Here is a 15,550-nt window from a genome sequence, read left to right on the forward strand (position 1 = left end):
AATGAAGCAGCTGTCCGGGAGTGCTCTCAGGACCAAAGAAAATAGAGCTCAGAGCTTCCTGCTTCTTACAGTTCTTACAGGGCTAGGGAGAGGGAGGGCTGTTATTTTAGCTGCTGAGTCATGGGACTGGGGATATTCCGTTTTATGCAGCCAACACACATCAGCGTATTATTGGTGAAATCACTAACTGCTTGTGAAATTCCTAACATTCGTTAATGAATCATTTTACAATGTCCTTGTCGCTTCTTTGTTGAATTTAATCCCAAAGACCTTGCTTCTTTATCAGTGGAAACTTAACACCTTGAACTCAGTATGCCTTCAGTTTTACCCAAGGCCTTGGACACCTCGGCCAGGAGCTGCCTGGAGCAACATGCTAAGGGTTAAAAGAGAAGTGCAGCTTCCTGTAGCTGAGGAGAAGTTATGGGAGACAATATGGAAAATATAGAAACAAATGCTATTAACTCCCAGACTTACAGCCCAGGAGAAACAGACACTGCAGGAGAGAGGTGCTGGCTTCAGCCCTGCTGTGGAGAACTGCGTGCATTGCAGGAGTTACAAGCTGGTTTTTGTAGGGTTTGAGACAGGATCATCTCCCTTGTAGCCCACGCTTGCCTCAATCTGTTAATCAGCTGGGCTTTTTTTTCTTTCTTTTTTTTAATTAGTATTACATTTGGGGGTGGGAATGGAGGTCAGGGAACAGCTTGTAGGAGTCAGTCTCCCCTTCCAACACTGGGTCCTAGGAATCAAACACAGGTTACCAGGCATGATGGCAGGTGCTGCTATCCAGAGCCACCTCACTGGCTCCAGTTTGTAATGGCTATCAGTCTCTCTCTCTTTCTCTTTTCTTTTTTCTTTGAGACACAGTCTCATCATTTTGCATTCTCTGGCTTGGAACTCATTATGTATACCAAGTGAGCCTTGAACTCAGAGATCTGCTTGCCTCTGCCTCCCTGGAGCTGTGATTAAACACCGGTTTTACTTTCTCAAAGGAGAGGTAAAATGACTCCACCCACCCCTTCCGGTCATTTGCCACACAACTGTGGACTAGTCTAGACTTTGGCCTACATAAAACACCAAACTCTAAACACAAATACAGTTCTCAAAAATCCAGGTAGGTGCCGGGCGGTGGTGGCGCACGCCTTTAATCCCAGCACTCGGGAGGCAGGCGGATCTCTGGGAGTTCGAGGCCAGCCTGGTCTACAAGAGCTAGTTCCGGGACGGGCACCAAAGCTACAGAGAAACCCTGTCTCGAAAAACCAAAAAAAAAAAAAAAAAAAAAAAAATCCAGGTAGGTTGGATCTAGTCCATCATCTGGGGAAAGAGGTATTAAATCCTTCAAGAAAGGCCCTTAACAGGGAAAAGAATGAATTAACGCTGAGGTGGAGCGGGAGGGGGGGACGACGACGACGACGACGACGACGACGACGACGACGACGACGAGGAGCAGGGTGGAGTAGCTGGGCGGGTGTAGCACAATGGTACAGACTTTAGTTAGTGGGATCGTGCGTTCGATACCCTGCACACGACAATACAATGATTAGGTAATGTTACGGGAAAGTTCACTTCCCTTTGGCTACCTCCGTCTCCACAGCAAGGACAAAAGGACAGGGTCACCTTGGCGGCCGGCGGCCGACAGCCAGGACCCGGATTCGCGGGGGTGGGGGGGTGGCGTAGAGCGCACGCAGCGCGCAGGCGTAGTGCCCTATCCGCCCCCCCACCCCGTTCCACGCGAGTGAGGCTACCCACGCTGCGGCTTAACGTTTCCACGCCGCCGGGGTCTCCCGCACCTAGGGGCGGGGCGAGGCCCACGGTAGGGCCGGGCCGCGAAGGTCATCAACAAGGTCGTGGGCCGGACGTGCTCGGCGCCTCCACACCGAGTGCGTGCGTGTGGGACTCGGAGTACGTGCCGCCGGCCGGAGCCCGCATGCCGGCTGCGCCGCCCCGCCCTCACCCAGCTTTCGTAGACCCTCAGCGCGGCCCCCGGGTCCCAGCGGGAGGCTCGCCCGGCCACCCGACAATGCGACAGGCCCAGCCAGCCACGTCTACCCCCGCCCCCGGGCCATCGCCCCCAGTCTGTGCAGGCCAAGCGGACACCTCAGTCACAGTCTTCTACTGGAGTGACAGCACTGACGACCAATGCCCAAGAGGAGAGAAAACAGGGCGGGCCCACAAGGAGAAGAGTGGGCGGGGCTTCCCGAGCTGCGCTCAAAGCCGGAGTGGGAGGCGCTTAGACCAGCTCAGCTCACGGGTCGCACGCACAGCTCTCCTGAACGTTCTCCAGGGTGTGTGCAGGAACCTCAGCGCTCTTCCTCTACGGGACGCCGACTGCCAGGTAGGGTTCGGGTGTCCCTTGGAGACCGTTCGCTCACGAGCGAGCTGTGCTGGGGAACCTGGTGGGCATGGGCACCCCTTACCCTGGGTGCGAGCCGGGCATCCGGGGAGCGCTCGGGTCAGCCTCGTGGAAGGTCGCGGGCTCTTGAAGGGGGGTGGGGAGGTGCAGGCCCACCTGTTATTACCCAGCTACAGGCTTGCAATTTAACTGGGTTCCCAAGCAAGCAACAGCAAATACAAAACATGGTTGATCGCCGCCCTGGGTAGTTAAGTGCTTTTCTCCCTGTAGCTTTGTGGGGAAGGCTTTTGAGGGAGGGAAAGACTTGACCTCCTGATGTTCATGAAAGCCCTTCTTGAAATGGAAGGGCCAGAAACAAAGATGCCCACGAGGCAGAGCCCCCCTCCCCCTCGACCTTCCGCAGGGCCTGCTAGGGCTGTGTCTCTTGGACCGCAGTCTAGCGTCACTGGGCGGGAGTGGTCCAGCCCATCTCTGCTTCGGAATACTTCTCACTAGTTAGGTGCCTGGACTAGAGGAAATTGCAGCAGTCCCGTTGGATAGTTGGGAAGCCCTTAGAAGACCTCGCCCCGGTTAGGCAAGAAGTGGTACGGGCTTCCTGGGTGGCTACTAGCCGGCCATGAACCGACTTAAGATGTGTTTAAGAAAACTTCCTGTTCGTTCTGGCCTTAAGCAGCGTGGTCCTTTGGCTTTCGAGCTCGGTCAGAGTCGGCCTGGACTGAAGCTCTGACCTCTAGGTCCACATTTATGACCCTGGTCCGGCGTTAAATCCATCTAAAAGACCTAGAGGGTGAGATTTTATCCTGACTAGAGACAGTTGCTGCCCAGCTTAAGGATCCGAGTCAGATACGTGCAGGGGAAGGAGAGAACCAACTCTTGCAAGTCAGTAGTCTGACTTCCACAGTGCGCCATACCACGTGGGCGCCCCCCCCCCCCCCAAGTAAAAGAAGACTAAAGTGCCTTTGAGCCAGGCGTGGCAATACACACTGGGTAGTCTGCAGCAGGAGGATCACTATGAGTTCGGATCAACTTGGCATACCTAGAACGTGGGGTTGGGAGGCCACAAAGAAGAGAAGGGTATTTAAACCCAGCCTGGTCTAGGTTAAATGTGCTTGAAGCCCACAGAGTAGTGGTTGATGTTTTGTAACAGGGTAAAAAGTAGATACTTCTTTTCATAAGTGTATAAAGATCGTCTCACACAAGACAAAACCACAGAAGTGACTTCTCAGTTGAAACAAAAAGATGCTTTTGGTGCTTCAGCCCTTGCCAGGGGAGATGTGGGGAACCGGCCAGATAGTGGCTTCTGAAGGCTAATTTGGCTTCAGGGCTCATCCAGTTTCGTTCTAAAGGCTCTTTGGTAAATTCCATTCTTGGAAAGCCTACTGGAGAAAAAGTAGGAAATGGGCATTCTTTCAAGTTTGTTGTCCAGTAACCCTCCTCTCAGGATGTTTTCTGATTAAACCTCGTTAGTGCTCTTAAAAACGGTTTTTAATAAAATAAAAGTGTCCTTTTGAAAGAAATAAGAATCAGAAACCATCGCCATAGCGGAAATATGGCAGTGGGAATTGAACCTAGGACCGCCCACGTGCTAGGCAAGCTAGCAGACATGTGCCACCAGACCAGAGAATGTTGGTGCTGATGTTCACAGACCGAGGAGTTAGGTGTTGCTGGCTTCCAAGTGCGATTTCTTACTGGTTATCAAATCTCCATCAACTGAATATGCTGTTGTTACTATGGTTACAATACGATGAGTTAGGCATTTTCCCTAATTTTACATGGTTTACTCTGTGACCTCCCATCACTGTTTCATCCTGGTTCCTTCTCATCAGGCCTTGTGTGAGTGAGCGAGCACATCGTATCATCCAGCTGAAGGTTTGATTTTTTTTTTTTTTTTTATTTGCACTAGTGCTTGCAATCTCTAGCTTTTTTATTCTTCCTCCCCTTCTACACCCTGGTCCTGAGGGATACAACTCCGGCCTTTGAGCATGCTAAGCTCAACGTTTGCGGTTGAATTGGCTACCACCACAGCTCTGAGGAATGTAGCACAGGCAGGGTGGTGAGCGCGCCTCTGAGCACTAAGCCCCTCCTTTTTTTTTTTTTCCTTTTTTGTTTTTTTTTGTATTTTGTTTTTTGAGACAGGGTTTCTTTTTTTTTTTAATTTTGGTTTTTCGAGACAGGGTTTCTCTGTAGCTTTGGAGCCTGTCCTGGAACTAGCTCTGTAGACCAGGCTGGTCTCGAACTCACAGAGATCCGCCTGCCTCTGCCTCCCGAGTGCTGGGATTAAAGGCGTGCGCCACCACCGCCCGGCGCCCCTCCTTTTTTTTAAGGTTTATTATATATACAGTGTTCCTCCTGCCTGTACACCAGCATGTCCAAAGAGGGCACCGGGTCTCATTACAAGTGGTTGTGAGCCACGATGTGGTTGCTGGGAATTAAACTGAGGCCCTAAGTGAGCACCATTGCTCCTAGCCACTGAGCCATCTCTCCAGCCCCCTGGCATGATTTCTAAGGACTACTTTTTGCTGCTTTCCAGCAGGTCATGCTACTGCCCTCCCTACAGCTCCTTTAATAAGCAGCCTTCCTAAACGGAAGACCAGCATCCCTCAGAAGTGATCCCTTGAATTATTGTTCTGTGTTATGCTTTATAGAAAAATATGAATTGTTTTTTTTCCTTACAGAAACAAGCCATGTCTATTCTTAAGGTCCACGCCCGAGAGATCTTTGACTCCCGTGGGAATCCCACTGTTGAGGTTGATCTCTGCACCTCAAAAGGTATGTCCCCACTTTTCATGGTTTCTTCTACCACGTTCCATTGAGAAATGAATGGGAGCAAGGGTGGCAAGGCAGCATCCTGTGCACGCATCCCTTCTCAGCATTCCCTCTGCTGAGACTGCAGGCATGGGCCACCACGCCCAGCTCTGCTCCAAGGTGTTTAAGGCAGGATGTGGGCCGGGTGGATCATCGGGGCAGAGAAGTAAGTAAAGCCAGGGCTTAAGTAAGCCCTTGTTCCTAAAAAAGGACCATCCTTTGGTTGTTCAGCTGGCTGTGATCAAATAAGCAGATGGCAATAGGACAGTTCCCTCCATATAGGATAGAGATGAGGGGCAGGGATGGTTGCAAGTGGGGCTTTGGGACAGCCCAGAAGCTCTTCTTATGACTTAAGGGACTGGGAATATAAACAGGAGATTTGCCTAACAGGTGGGAGGTCCTAAGGTCAAATCACAGCATTGCAAAAAAAAGAAGCTTTTATTATAAGGAACTGGATGGGTGTGGCAGCTAATGCCTTTAATCTCAGCACTTGGGAGCCTGCTGCAGGAGGATTGCCAGTTTTGAGACTAGAGACTAGCCAGGGCTACAAAGCAAGAACCTGTGTCCTCTACTCAAGGACCCCTGTGCTGGTGCAGTTCTGTGTTCAGAGATGCATGTCGTGGGAAAGGGACCTGAGGAATGGGTGTACAGTTCTACAGAGCTCACAGGACCTGCCAGTCAGAGCTGAGTCATTGTCTTAGTCACAAGTCTAGCTAGCACCAGAGCCCAGCCCTTCCTGCCAGTCCCCCAGAAAAGGATCCTCACATCCTCAGCAACAGCTTGCGTGTGTGCTGCAGGGCTCTCAGCTGAATCCTGGCTACTTTTTTTGTATTAGTATAATCTTAATGTTGTCATTTGTCAGGTAAAAACAATATTTACAATAATTAACTAGATTTTTTTCCCCCATAAGATTTCCTGTGTGTGGAGGCCATGTGGTTCTCAAACCCTGAGTCCTCTTAGGTGCTATGATTATGGTTGTGCTTAATATCTTTAGAGCAGCTGCATTGATGGTCCCTTTAGAAGGTGGCAGTCATGCAAGCATGAGACATGAGCTCCAATCCCCAGCACCCACATAAGAAACTGGGTCTAGTGGGGTACACCTGTAATCACAGCACTGGGGACAGTCATGGAAGGCTTCATCACCTGGAGGCCCCAGGTTCATTGCGATCCTGTGTCCAGGAAGACACATGGTGTCAAATCTACTCCGGTCTTTTTATTCTCAGCCCTGGAGGCAGAATTGACCTTTGTTTCGCTTACATCAGAACCCTTTGGATGTTTAGGAATCCAGGGCAGGTTGCAGGCAGGCTAGCTCGCAGGTCCCTCCAGGGAGACTCCTGAGAGCCTACTTGATGGGTCTATATTAGGGTCAATGTAAAGAATGGTCTGGAGGGTGTCTAGCTGATGAGGAAGCAACAGCACTTCTGAGGCTAGATGCTCTGACTGAGAGAGGCTTGGACCTGAGCTGTAGGTCTGTTTGATAGTTTTGTTTGTTTTAGTGTTTGTTGCTTTAGTCAAAATTGACTCCAAACACATGGAAATTCTGCTGCCTCACCCTCCTGTATGCTGGGATTACAGGCGTGTGCTGACATTTCATAGTTGATTTTTCCTACCTCTATGCCAGGTCTCTTCCGGGCTGCCGTGCCCAGCGGTGCTTCCACTGGCATCTATGAGGCCCTGGAACTCCGTGACAATGATAAGACCCGCTACTTGGGGAAGGGTAAGTCTAGGAACTCATATCCCACCAGCCCTCCTTGCCTTTCTCTGGGTTTCTCTCCTGTCATTGGTGAGCGCTGTTGCCACATTGGAAAGTCAGCAAGGTGTCAGCTCACTGACACCCACATTGCCAAGCTTGGAAACTGGGCATGCGAACATAAGGAGACTTGTCAGTCTGGGCTTTGGAAGCTACTCACGTCTTCAGTGGGGAGAGGTGTCTGCCTTCAGTGGAGGCACTCAGACAGTTTTGTGGTCTGCTTTTCTGTTGCCTGGAGACAGGCAAGGCCTGTGTGGACCAGCCCCAGTCCTCTGGCTGCATGCTCACTGACCTGTTACCTTGATGTGGCTGTCACCATCTGTAAATGGAATCTGCTTGCTCAAGAGCCAGCAGAGCACCCAGAATTAGGCCCCGCCTTCATCCCTGGGGCAGTATTAGCCCTGCAAGGCGTGTGGGTCTTTCTAAAGAATTGGGGAACAGAGGATGTGACCAATTTTGGGACGTTAGTGGTGTTGAGGCAGCAAGGGAGAGAAGATTGTGTCTGCTGGACTTTAAGAGCCCCCCCCCCAAGGCCTCTCTAGAGCAGAACAGCCCAGTGTCGCTGCTAATAAGCCCGCTTGTAGGAGAAGCTGACATCCGAAGCTCTCCTGCGGCCACTTCCCTCACTTCTTTCTTCTGAAGCCTGTTCTCTCCTGAGTCTCTTTTCCCTTCTATTCACCTCTGCTGGGCAGGCGTCTCGAGACCTGTTAAGTATGTTAATGAGTTCCTGGCACCAGCCTTGTGCACTCAGGTAACACGCCCTGCATCCTAGGTGTGCAGCTGGTCTTCCCAGTGCATGGTCTTGAACTAACTGTCCCTCGGATCATTCTGAGCTGATTGCTCTTGCGTGGCTCTAACCCCCGGGTTCTGGTTCCTAAGGAAGAGCGCTCAGACTGGGCCAGGAAGCCTCCCTCTGGCGGAAGTGGGGTGGGGGTTAGTGTCCTGTGGAGGACCCACAGCTCGGGTGCTCCAGCAATGCTGCTCACGCCTGCGTATTGTAATACTGTCAGTAATTTCATGATTGTTCCTTCTAGGTGTCTCAAAGGCTGTTGAGCACATCAATAAAACTATCGCACCTGCTCTAGTTAGCAAGGTAGGACCCACCTTCCCATAACCGCTGTGGATCAGTGCCACCAGAGCGAATCCCAGGGCCTTAGCTTATTCTGAGAGCTTAAAAGTTGAGGATTCCATTTTATGCATGAGTCTAACCAACCTGCCTGCCTGTGGCTGCTGCTTCTGATGACACCCGAAAGTGGTTGGGAATGGGGCGGAGTGGAGGTGGGGAACACTTGGCATCGCTCCCTATGCTATCTTGACCTTTGGGAGGCCATGGTCCAGATTTGAGTAGAGGCTTTCTGGGACATTGTCCGTGGTAGATACCTGGACTTGGGAATTTATTGCCCTATTGGGTTGGCTTAGGTACTGACTGGAACACAGGATGGGGTTCAGGTGATAGAGATGCCAGGAGCCCGGGCTACATTCCGAAGCTATGGCATGTGCCTACAGTCTGGGTACTTGGGAGTTAGGCAGGACTCCATCCCCGCCCCCCTGTGGTATTTGCATGCTGCATGCAAAGCCCTGATTTCAACTCTGTCCCTGCTTTTTTTTTTTTTTTTTTTTTTAAATCCTCATTTGGTGGAGGGTGGCTCAGCAGAACAGCATTTGCCACATTTCCAGAGGATTTGAGTTTGGTCCCCACACCAAACTCTGGACCATCAACCACTTGATTTCCACGCCAGGGACTCAAAACCCACCCCCTGCGCTCCCCCCCCCCCCAGTCTCCTTCATGCACAGCACACATTCAGACATACACGTGATTTTTTTTTTCTCATCTTAGTTTAGCCCAGTCTTTCAGGCCAAGGTCAGACTGCAAATCTGGTGTGGGTGAAATGGGTCTGGAGGTGACTCAGGGAGCAGTTGGCCATACCCCCTTCCTCCTCCCGTTCAGTATATGCCATCCTGTCATTTGTCCCTAGCTAAGCCGCCCTAATGCTGTAATTGGTTCTGCTTGTCTGGTCTCCAGACAATTGCTCATTATAACTCTGCCTGCGCCCTCTGCTCCAGTCTCCTGGGCAGCTCCTTGAATGTCTTATTCTCTGTCCCTTGGTCCCCAGGCCGTCCCCTCATACTTACACCCTTGGTGGGCTCTCTACTTGAGCAACTGCCTCCTTTAGCATCGCCTGCCAAAGCACTGAGACGTCAGAATGCTCACACAGCATTACAGGATTGTAGATTTTCTCCCATACTTCTTATATGAACAATATTTTACAGAATAATGTCATTATGTGTGTGTGGGTTTTACTTGCATGTATATTTATGCACCACATGCATGCCTGGTGCATGTGGAAGCCAGAAAATAGCATCAGATACTCTGCAACTGGAGTTGCAGACAATTTTGAATGGCCACATGGATTCTGGAAACTAAACCCTTATCAACCAAATGTTTTAATGGATGATCTGGACATTGAGTGGAGATCTGTCTGTTTGACATTGATTAGCAGGGGCAGCCTTAAAGGACCCTTGGCAGGGCCCTGCTTGCTTGACTAAACAGTAAGCCTTACTGCTCGGCTTCTAAGAGCACCCTTGTTTATGGTGATAGTTTATGCAGTACAGGGCACACACAGCAGCCTTGTATGTGTGACCTTGACTCCCTAGGTAGACTGTAGTCTGTGGACCCAGGGAAATGCCTGAAGCCGCTAATTAGGACAAGTCAAATGTGGCTTTGTTCTACCTCATTGTTCTCTTTGGTGCTGAGGACTGAGCCAGTCTTAGCTTAGGAAGCTCCTTGCTATACTCCATGCCCAGCCTCGGCCTGGGGTTCAGACCTTTCTAAAGTGCTGCTTGGTGTGAGAGCAGAGTTGAGGTGATTGCCCTGGCCCTCACCGCCCCGTCTCCCTGTAGAAACTGAATGTGGTGGAGCAGGAGAAGATCGACAAGCTGATGATCGAGATGGACGGCACCGAGAATAAATGTGAGTGTCCGCCCTGGGGAGCCTGTGTTCACAAGTGCGGGTTTTTATGTGGGTCTTACGGCTTCCGTTCACCATTTCTATTTTATTCCAGCCAAATTCGGTGCCAATGCCATCCTGGGAGTGTCCCTGGCTGTCTGCAAAGCTGGTGCTGCAGAAAAGGGGGTGCCCCTCTACCGCCACATCGCTGACTTGGCTGGCAACGCTGAAGTTATCCTGCCAGTCCCAGTGAGTGACTTGTTAGAACTTGCTAGAGGTGTCCCCTTCCAGTTCTGTTGCTTGCTACAGAACAATACTTAAAGAAGCAAGTTTAGGGAAAAGCTTGTTTTCCACACGACTGTAAACACATCCATCCTAGCAGGGAAGTCACTGCTGAAGTGTGTCAGCACATTCACAGGCAGAGGCAGAAATGAAGCCAGTGATGCTGCTGCAGGCCTTTACTCTCAGCACTGTTCCGTCTAAAGAAACATAAGTACGCCAGTCTTAATCTGTGGGATGAGTCACTGCAGGATTCCAGACTGGAAAAGGCATTTAAGCTGGCATTGCTGGCACACACCTTTGACCCCAGTACTCAGGAGACAGAGGCAGACGGATGCATGGGTCGGTGACTTTGAGGCCAGCCTGGCCTACAGATTGGAGATGAAGACAGCCAGGGATATATAGTGAGACCTGTTGGGAGGGTTGAGTATAGACACACCAACTAACTATTTAGCTCCCCTCTACCCTTATGTAATCCAGAACCCAAACCCAGGGAATGGTGTTATCCACAGGGGTCTGCTTCTACTTCTAATCACCACAGACATGCCAGTAGGCCGGATGATCTAAATAGTCTCTCTAGGACTCATTCCAATTGGTTCTAAATCATATTAATACTAACCATTATAAGTTTGAGTGTCACATCATGGGGACCCACGAAGACCCTGTGCATCAAGTCTTTTATAATTAGGACTCACAGCACAGGGCCCGGCCCATGTGGGCCTGATAGCAGCTAGCTGGGTAGGGTAGGCTTCCCTGGGCCAGCAGCACAGCTCTCCTCTGCTTCTCCCAGGCTTTCAATGTCATCAACGGCGGGTCTCACGCTGGCAACAAGCTCGCCATGCAGGAGTTCATGATCCTCCCTGTGGGGGCGTCCAGTTTCCGTGAAGCCATGCGCATTGGGGCAGAGGTTTATCACAACCTGAAGAATGTCATCAAGGAGAAATATGGGAAGGATGCCACCAATGTGGGTGACGAGGGCGGGTTTGCGCCTAACATCCTGGAGAACAAAGAAGGTAAGCACTGAACTGTATAGCACTGTCCCCTCATACCTGCCAGTTTGGGGACGGGATCAAGACCGATGGCAGCATTTAAGGAGGAAAGCAAAAGCTTTGAGTATAGTTTTTTTCCCCCTAGTTTCATGGGGTGACTTGAGAATGGTCCTAGATCTCTTAGAGCTGGAGTTACCCATGCCGTGCTGGTGATTGAACATGGGTTCTGGAAGAGTAGCCATTGCTCTTAACCACTGAGCCATCTCCAGCAAGCCAGTTGGTCCCATTTTAATTTTGTGTGTATGCGTTCACTCGATTCTTCCACTTTGGCCTGGGGTGCTGAACTTGGGTGTTGGGTCTGAGGACAAGCACTTTACCAGCCGTGTCTCTGGCCCTCTGTGGCCTCTTTGGCCTGTTTTAAATGAGCTTCATTGTGCATTCACCTTCTAGCTGCCGGGGTCATTGGCAGGTGTCAGGAGCCTTGTGTCTCAGATCTTGGCAGCTTTGACTTGAGGTGGCCCTTGCTGAGGTTTTCCTCTTGGATTCCAGCCTCCATTCTATTTAAAGCCAGTCCTCAGGACAGCTGATCTCAGTTGCAACTGTCACTCCAACTGCATCTTCGCCAACAGAACTGCCATGGCATAAGAAGGGCTGTGTTAGAGATTGCTACTTATGGGTCCATGGTCCCTCACCAATGACCTTTTGACCCAAGCAGGAATGAGTGCCTGACAACCTGAAACTCACAGCCAGGACAGTCCCCATTCGGCACCTGTTACCCACCTTTGCCTCGTCTCTTTCCAGCTCTGGAGCTGCTGAAGAACGCAATTGGAAAGGCTGGCTACACTGAACAGGTTGTCATCGGCATGGACGTGGCCGCCTCTGAGTTCTTCAGGTCCGGGAAGTACGACCTGGACTTCAAGTCTCCTGATGACGCCAGCAGGTACATCACCCCTGACCAGCTGGCTGACCTGTACAAGTCCTTCATCCGGGAGTATCCAGGTGAGTCCCCTGTTATGCCGGCTGCAGGGGTCTGGGACATGGAACATCATCCTAGCTCCCACTGTAGTGATAGGTCCACACTGGTCACGCTTAAGCCAAGACCTTAACATACTCCTCATTCCCTTTATTTTATGTGCATTGATGTTTTCCCATGGGTGTGGGGACCCCTGGAGCCTGGAGTTCCAGTTGTGAGCTACTGTGTGGGTGCTGAAATAAAACCCAGGACCTCTAGAAGAACAGGCACTGCTCTCAACTGCTGAGACAGAAAGAGGAACTGGTGCCTGGGGACCACAGCCCACCTGATGCCTCCTTTCCTAGTGGTATCCATTGAGGACCCCTTTGACCAGGATGACTGGGAAGCCTGGAAGAAGTTCACAGCCAGCTCAGGCATCCAGGTGGTTGGGGACGATCTCACAGTGACCAACCCTAAGAGGATTGCCAAGGCTGTCAGTGAGAAGTCCTGCAACTGCCTCCTGCTCAAAGTGAACCAGATTGGCTCCGTGACTGAGTCTCTGCAGGCGTGAGTAGCCGGTGGGCAGGGCTTCTGGGACTGTCAATTCCAGGTGTCTGTAGAGTAAGTACATGGTGGTAACCGGAGGGACACAGCAGTGAGCACTGTTGCCTAGTCCTTGGTCCCTGTGGCTTAGCTTCCGCTACAGAGACCAGGATGTTTGTCTCTTTGGGGGCTTGATGCCAGGGTGTGAGCATGAGGGTGAGGAAGTCCTTGGGCTGTAAGGCTGCAGCTCAGTACATCACATGGTCTGACTTGTGTCCTTTCTTAGGTGTAAGCTGGCCCAGTCCAATGGTTGGGGGGTCATGGTGTCCCATCGCTCTGGGGAGACCGAGGATACTTTCATCGCTGACCTGGTAGTGGGGCTCTGCACTGGGCAGGTAAGCGCTTCCCGCCTGGGTGTAGTTGTAGGGGTGTCTCTTCCGCTGTGGGAGAGAAGGCTGGACTTGGTTCATGTTCTCTCCATGGCTTCTATAATGATGGCTTTTTCCTTGTCCCTCTAGATCAAGACTGGTGCCCCTTGCCGATCCGAGCGCCTGGCCAAGTACAACCAGATTCTTAGGTAAAGATTCAGCAGGGAGACAGTGGGTGGGCGTATTCTGTTGGAAGGCCATGCACAGACACTGGTTGACAGTGGATCACAAAGCAGTTGTTTGCCTGTGTGGTGCTGCCATCTGCTGGTGGAAGACAGAATAGCTCACTTTTGAGGGTCTGTCCACATTAGAAGCTTAGCAGTGCCTGGGACAGACACTGGTGCTCCTTTCAAACCTCACTCTGCTTTCCTGTTGTGACAGCAGGAAGACTCAAACTCATGGCAGTCCCCTGCTTCCACTTTTCATGGGTTAGAGTTAACAGACTGGGCCAACACACCCTCTGCACCGGGAGCTGACTTTGTGTTTTGTTTTGTTCCCCTCTTCTGCCCTCTTTGTTTGCCAAGAATCGAGGAAGAGCTGGGCAGCAAGGCCAAGTTTGCCGGCAGGTGCTTCAGGAATCCCCTGGCCAAGTAAAGTGGATGCAGATCCCTGGAGCCACCAGCTGCTTAGACCCCGTCCCTGATGTCATCAAGGCGGCTCAAGGCCGGCCCAGTGCTTGCCCCTCCCATGCCACTGCTTCCTTAGACATCTTCAGTCCTCTTCAGTCCGCCCGACCCGACCGCCTGGAGCCCTGCTGGAAACCCCAGCTTTGTAATCATGTAACTGGTCCGAATCATTGTCACCTCACTTCCAAGCTAGTGTCTGGAGCCCAGTGTAATCTCTAGGGTGGCCACAGGAAAGACCCCTGCCCCAGCGGTTCTACATGCAGAATAAAAGCCTCAGTGACCCATAAGCACTGCCTGTGAGTGGATGGAACAAATCAGGGTCCCCTGGAGTCCCGTGTGTAATTACTGTTCTGGGGTAAGAAAGTCTGGAAGTTCTGGGTCCTCTCTCAGGACCCAAGTAAAGGACAGCTAGAACAGGGAGGGATTGAGCTGCCGGGCAGAAGGAACCAATACAGGCTTGACCTAAAAATGTTCCGACATTAGGATCCCATCAGAAGAGATGACCAGCCATCCTTGGGAAAGACATGACTACAGTTCTTCATGTGTGAAATGGGAATGGCAAACCATGTCACGGTGGGGGAAAATCACTTTTTTTAAGTCTTCATTATGGACAAGTGGGGTACATACCTTTAATCCCAGCAAGAGCAGGCCAACCTGGGCTGCAGAACCAAAAGAAAGGGTACCTCATCTCATAGTTTGAGCCCCCAGGTAGTTGCTGAAGACTGAACTCTGGACCTGTCTGTGGTAGAGCAGCAGGGCTCTTACCCTCTTTCCTGCACTACCCATTAAAAGTTGGTGTGTGTTTAAAGCCAGCCAGTGCTGTACGGTAATGTCCTGTCTGCTGTGAGAAGGGAGAGCATCTCAAAGGTATTAAAGGAGTAGGAGTCAGGTGCACCTACCTACATATAAAATCTTAATGCTCCTAAAACCAGTGTGAGAAATTTGTATTTAAAAGGGCTGGAGAGATGGCTCAGGTTAAGAGCACTGCCTGTTCTTCCAAAGGTCCTGAGTTCAATTCCCAGCAACCACATGGTGGCTCAACCATCTGTAATGAGGTCTGGTGCCCTCTTCTGGCCTGTAGGCATGCATGCAGACAATATTCAATGCGTAATAAATATTTTTAGAAAATAAAAGTGGGCTGATAGGGGAGCCCAGCTCTGCTTTTCCTCAAGATTGAAGTTGGTAGAAAAAGGACGGCTGCCCCTCAGGACTCTTCTGGCCTCCCTATGCACATACAGAAAATGTAGGGTGGATGGGTTTCTGTCCCATGGAAGATCTGAGGACCATCTTCCCAGGTCTCCTTGTTAGGTTAGACATCAGTCTGGAACAGCCTCTAGGGAGCGCCCTTAGTGACTTATGGGTGATTGTGGACCATGTAAGCCATTCAGAAGTCAGTAGCTGTATTCATGCAGGCTCAGGCTTCCCTTACCCTCAGACATGTTCAGTTTTTGTTTTTTTTTTCTAGTAATGGGTAAGTTGCTTAGTGGATCAGGGGCCCTAGGCAAACACCCTCACCACCACCCCCACACACACATACACTTCCAAATAATAGGGAAAGCTTCCCAGCACCTACCACACAGCCATCTTCCGCCCGGCCACAGATAGCTTTTGTGCAGCACCCACATCTGTGATTTCAGCTCGTGTGGGAGGCTGTGACCGGAGCATCACTGTAGGCTTAAGGCTGAGTCTGAAGTGGGCTTGCAAGCTGCCATTGCAATGGGTTTCAGTTTATCTTCAGGGTGCTGTGCACTCAGACCTGGAACCAGGCTGACCTTGAACTCTGATCTGTACAGATGCCAAGCAACTTTTTTAAATTTTATGTGTTTCTGTTTACACATGCACGCGTGAACAGTTGGGAGGAGGTTATCAGCTTCTGGGGCT

The 15,550-nt window shown here is 51.0% G+C and overlaps 1 protein-coding gene across 3 annotated transcripts; it reads left to right on the forward strand.

Moving 5' to 3' along the window:
• Window positions 1-1,834: 1,834 nt before the first annotated feature.
• Eno1 (enolase 1) lies at window positions 1,835-14,481 on the forward strand. 3 transcript variants are annotated; one of them, XM_075945010.1, is made up of 12 exons: window positions 1,835-2,332; window positions 5,026-5,119; window positions 6,777-6,872; window positions 7,940-7,998; window positions 9,807-9,876; window positions 9,968-10,101; window positions 10,922-11,144; window positions 11,922-12,119; window positions 12,438-12,639; window positions 12,902-13,010; window positions 13,134-13,192; window positions 13,568-14,481. In XM_075945010.1, exons 1-12 carry the CDS (start codon window positions 1,925-1,927, stop codon window positions 13,635-13,637), a joined length of 1,722 nt encoding a protein of 573 aa, XP_075801125.1. In that variant the 5' UTR covers window positions 1,835-1,924; the 3' UTR covers window positions 13,638-14,481. The 3 variants fall into 3 exon arrangements, with proteins under 3 accessions (XP_075801125.1, XP_075801123.1, XP_075801126.1); XM_075945008.1 differs by lacking the exon at window positions 7,940-7,998 and adding an exon at window positions 7,598-7,656 and having other exon boundaries at window positions 1,886-2,332; window positions 13,568-13,983; XM_075945011.1 differs by lacking the exon at window positions 1,835-2,332 and adding an exon at window positions 4,182-4,219.
• The last annotated feature ends 1,069 nt before the right edge of the window (window positions 14,482-15,550 follow it).

The sequence above is a fragment of the Microtus pennsylvanicus genome, chromosome 13, assembly GCF_037038515.1.
Source record: "Microtus pennsylvanicus isolate mMicPen1 chromosome 13, mMicPen1.hap1, whole genome shotgun sequence".
NCBI lineage: Eukaryota > Metazoa > Chordata > Mammalia > Rodentia > Cricetidae > Microtus > Microtus pennsylvanicus.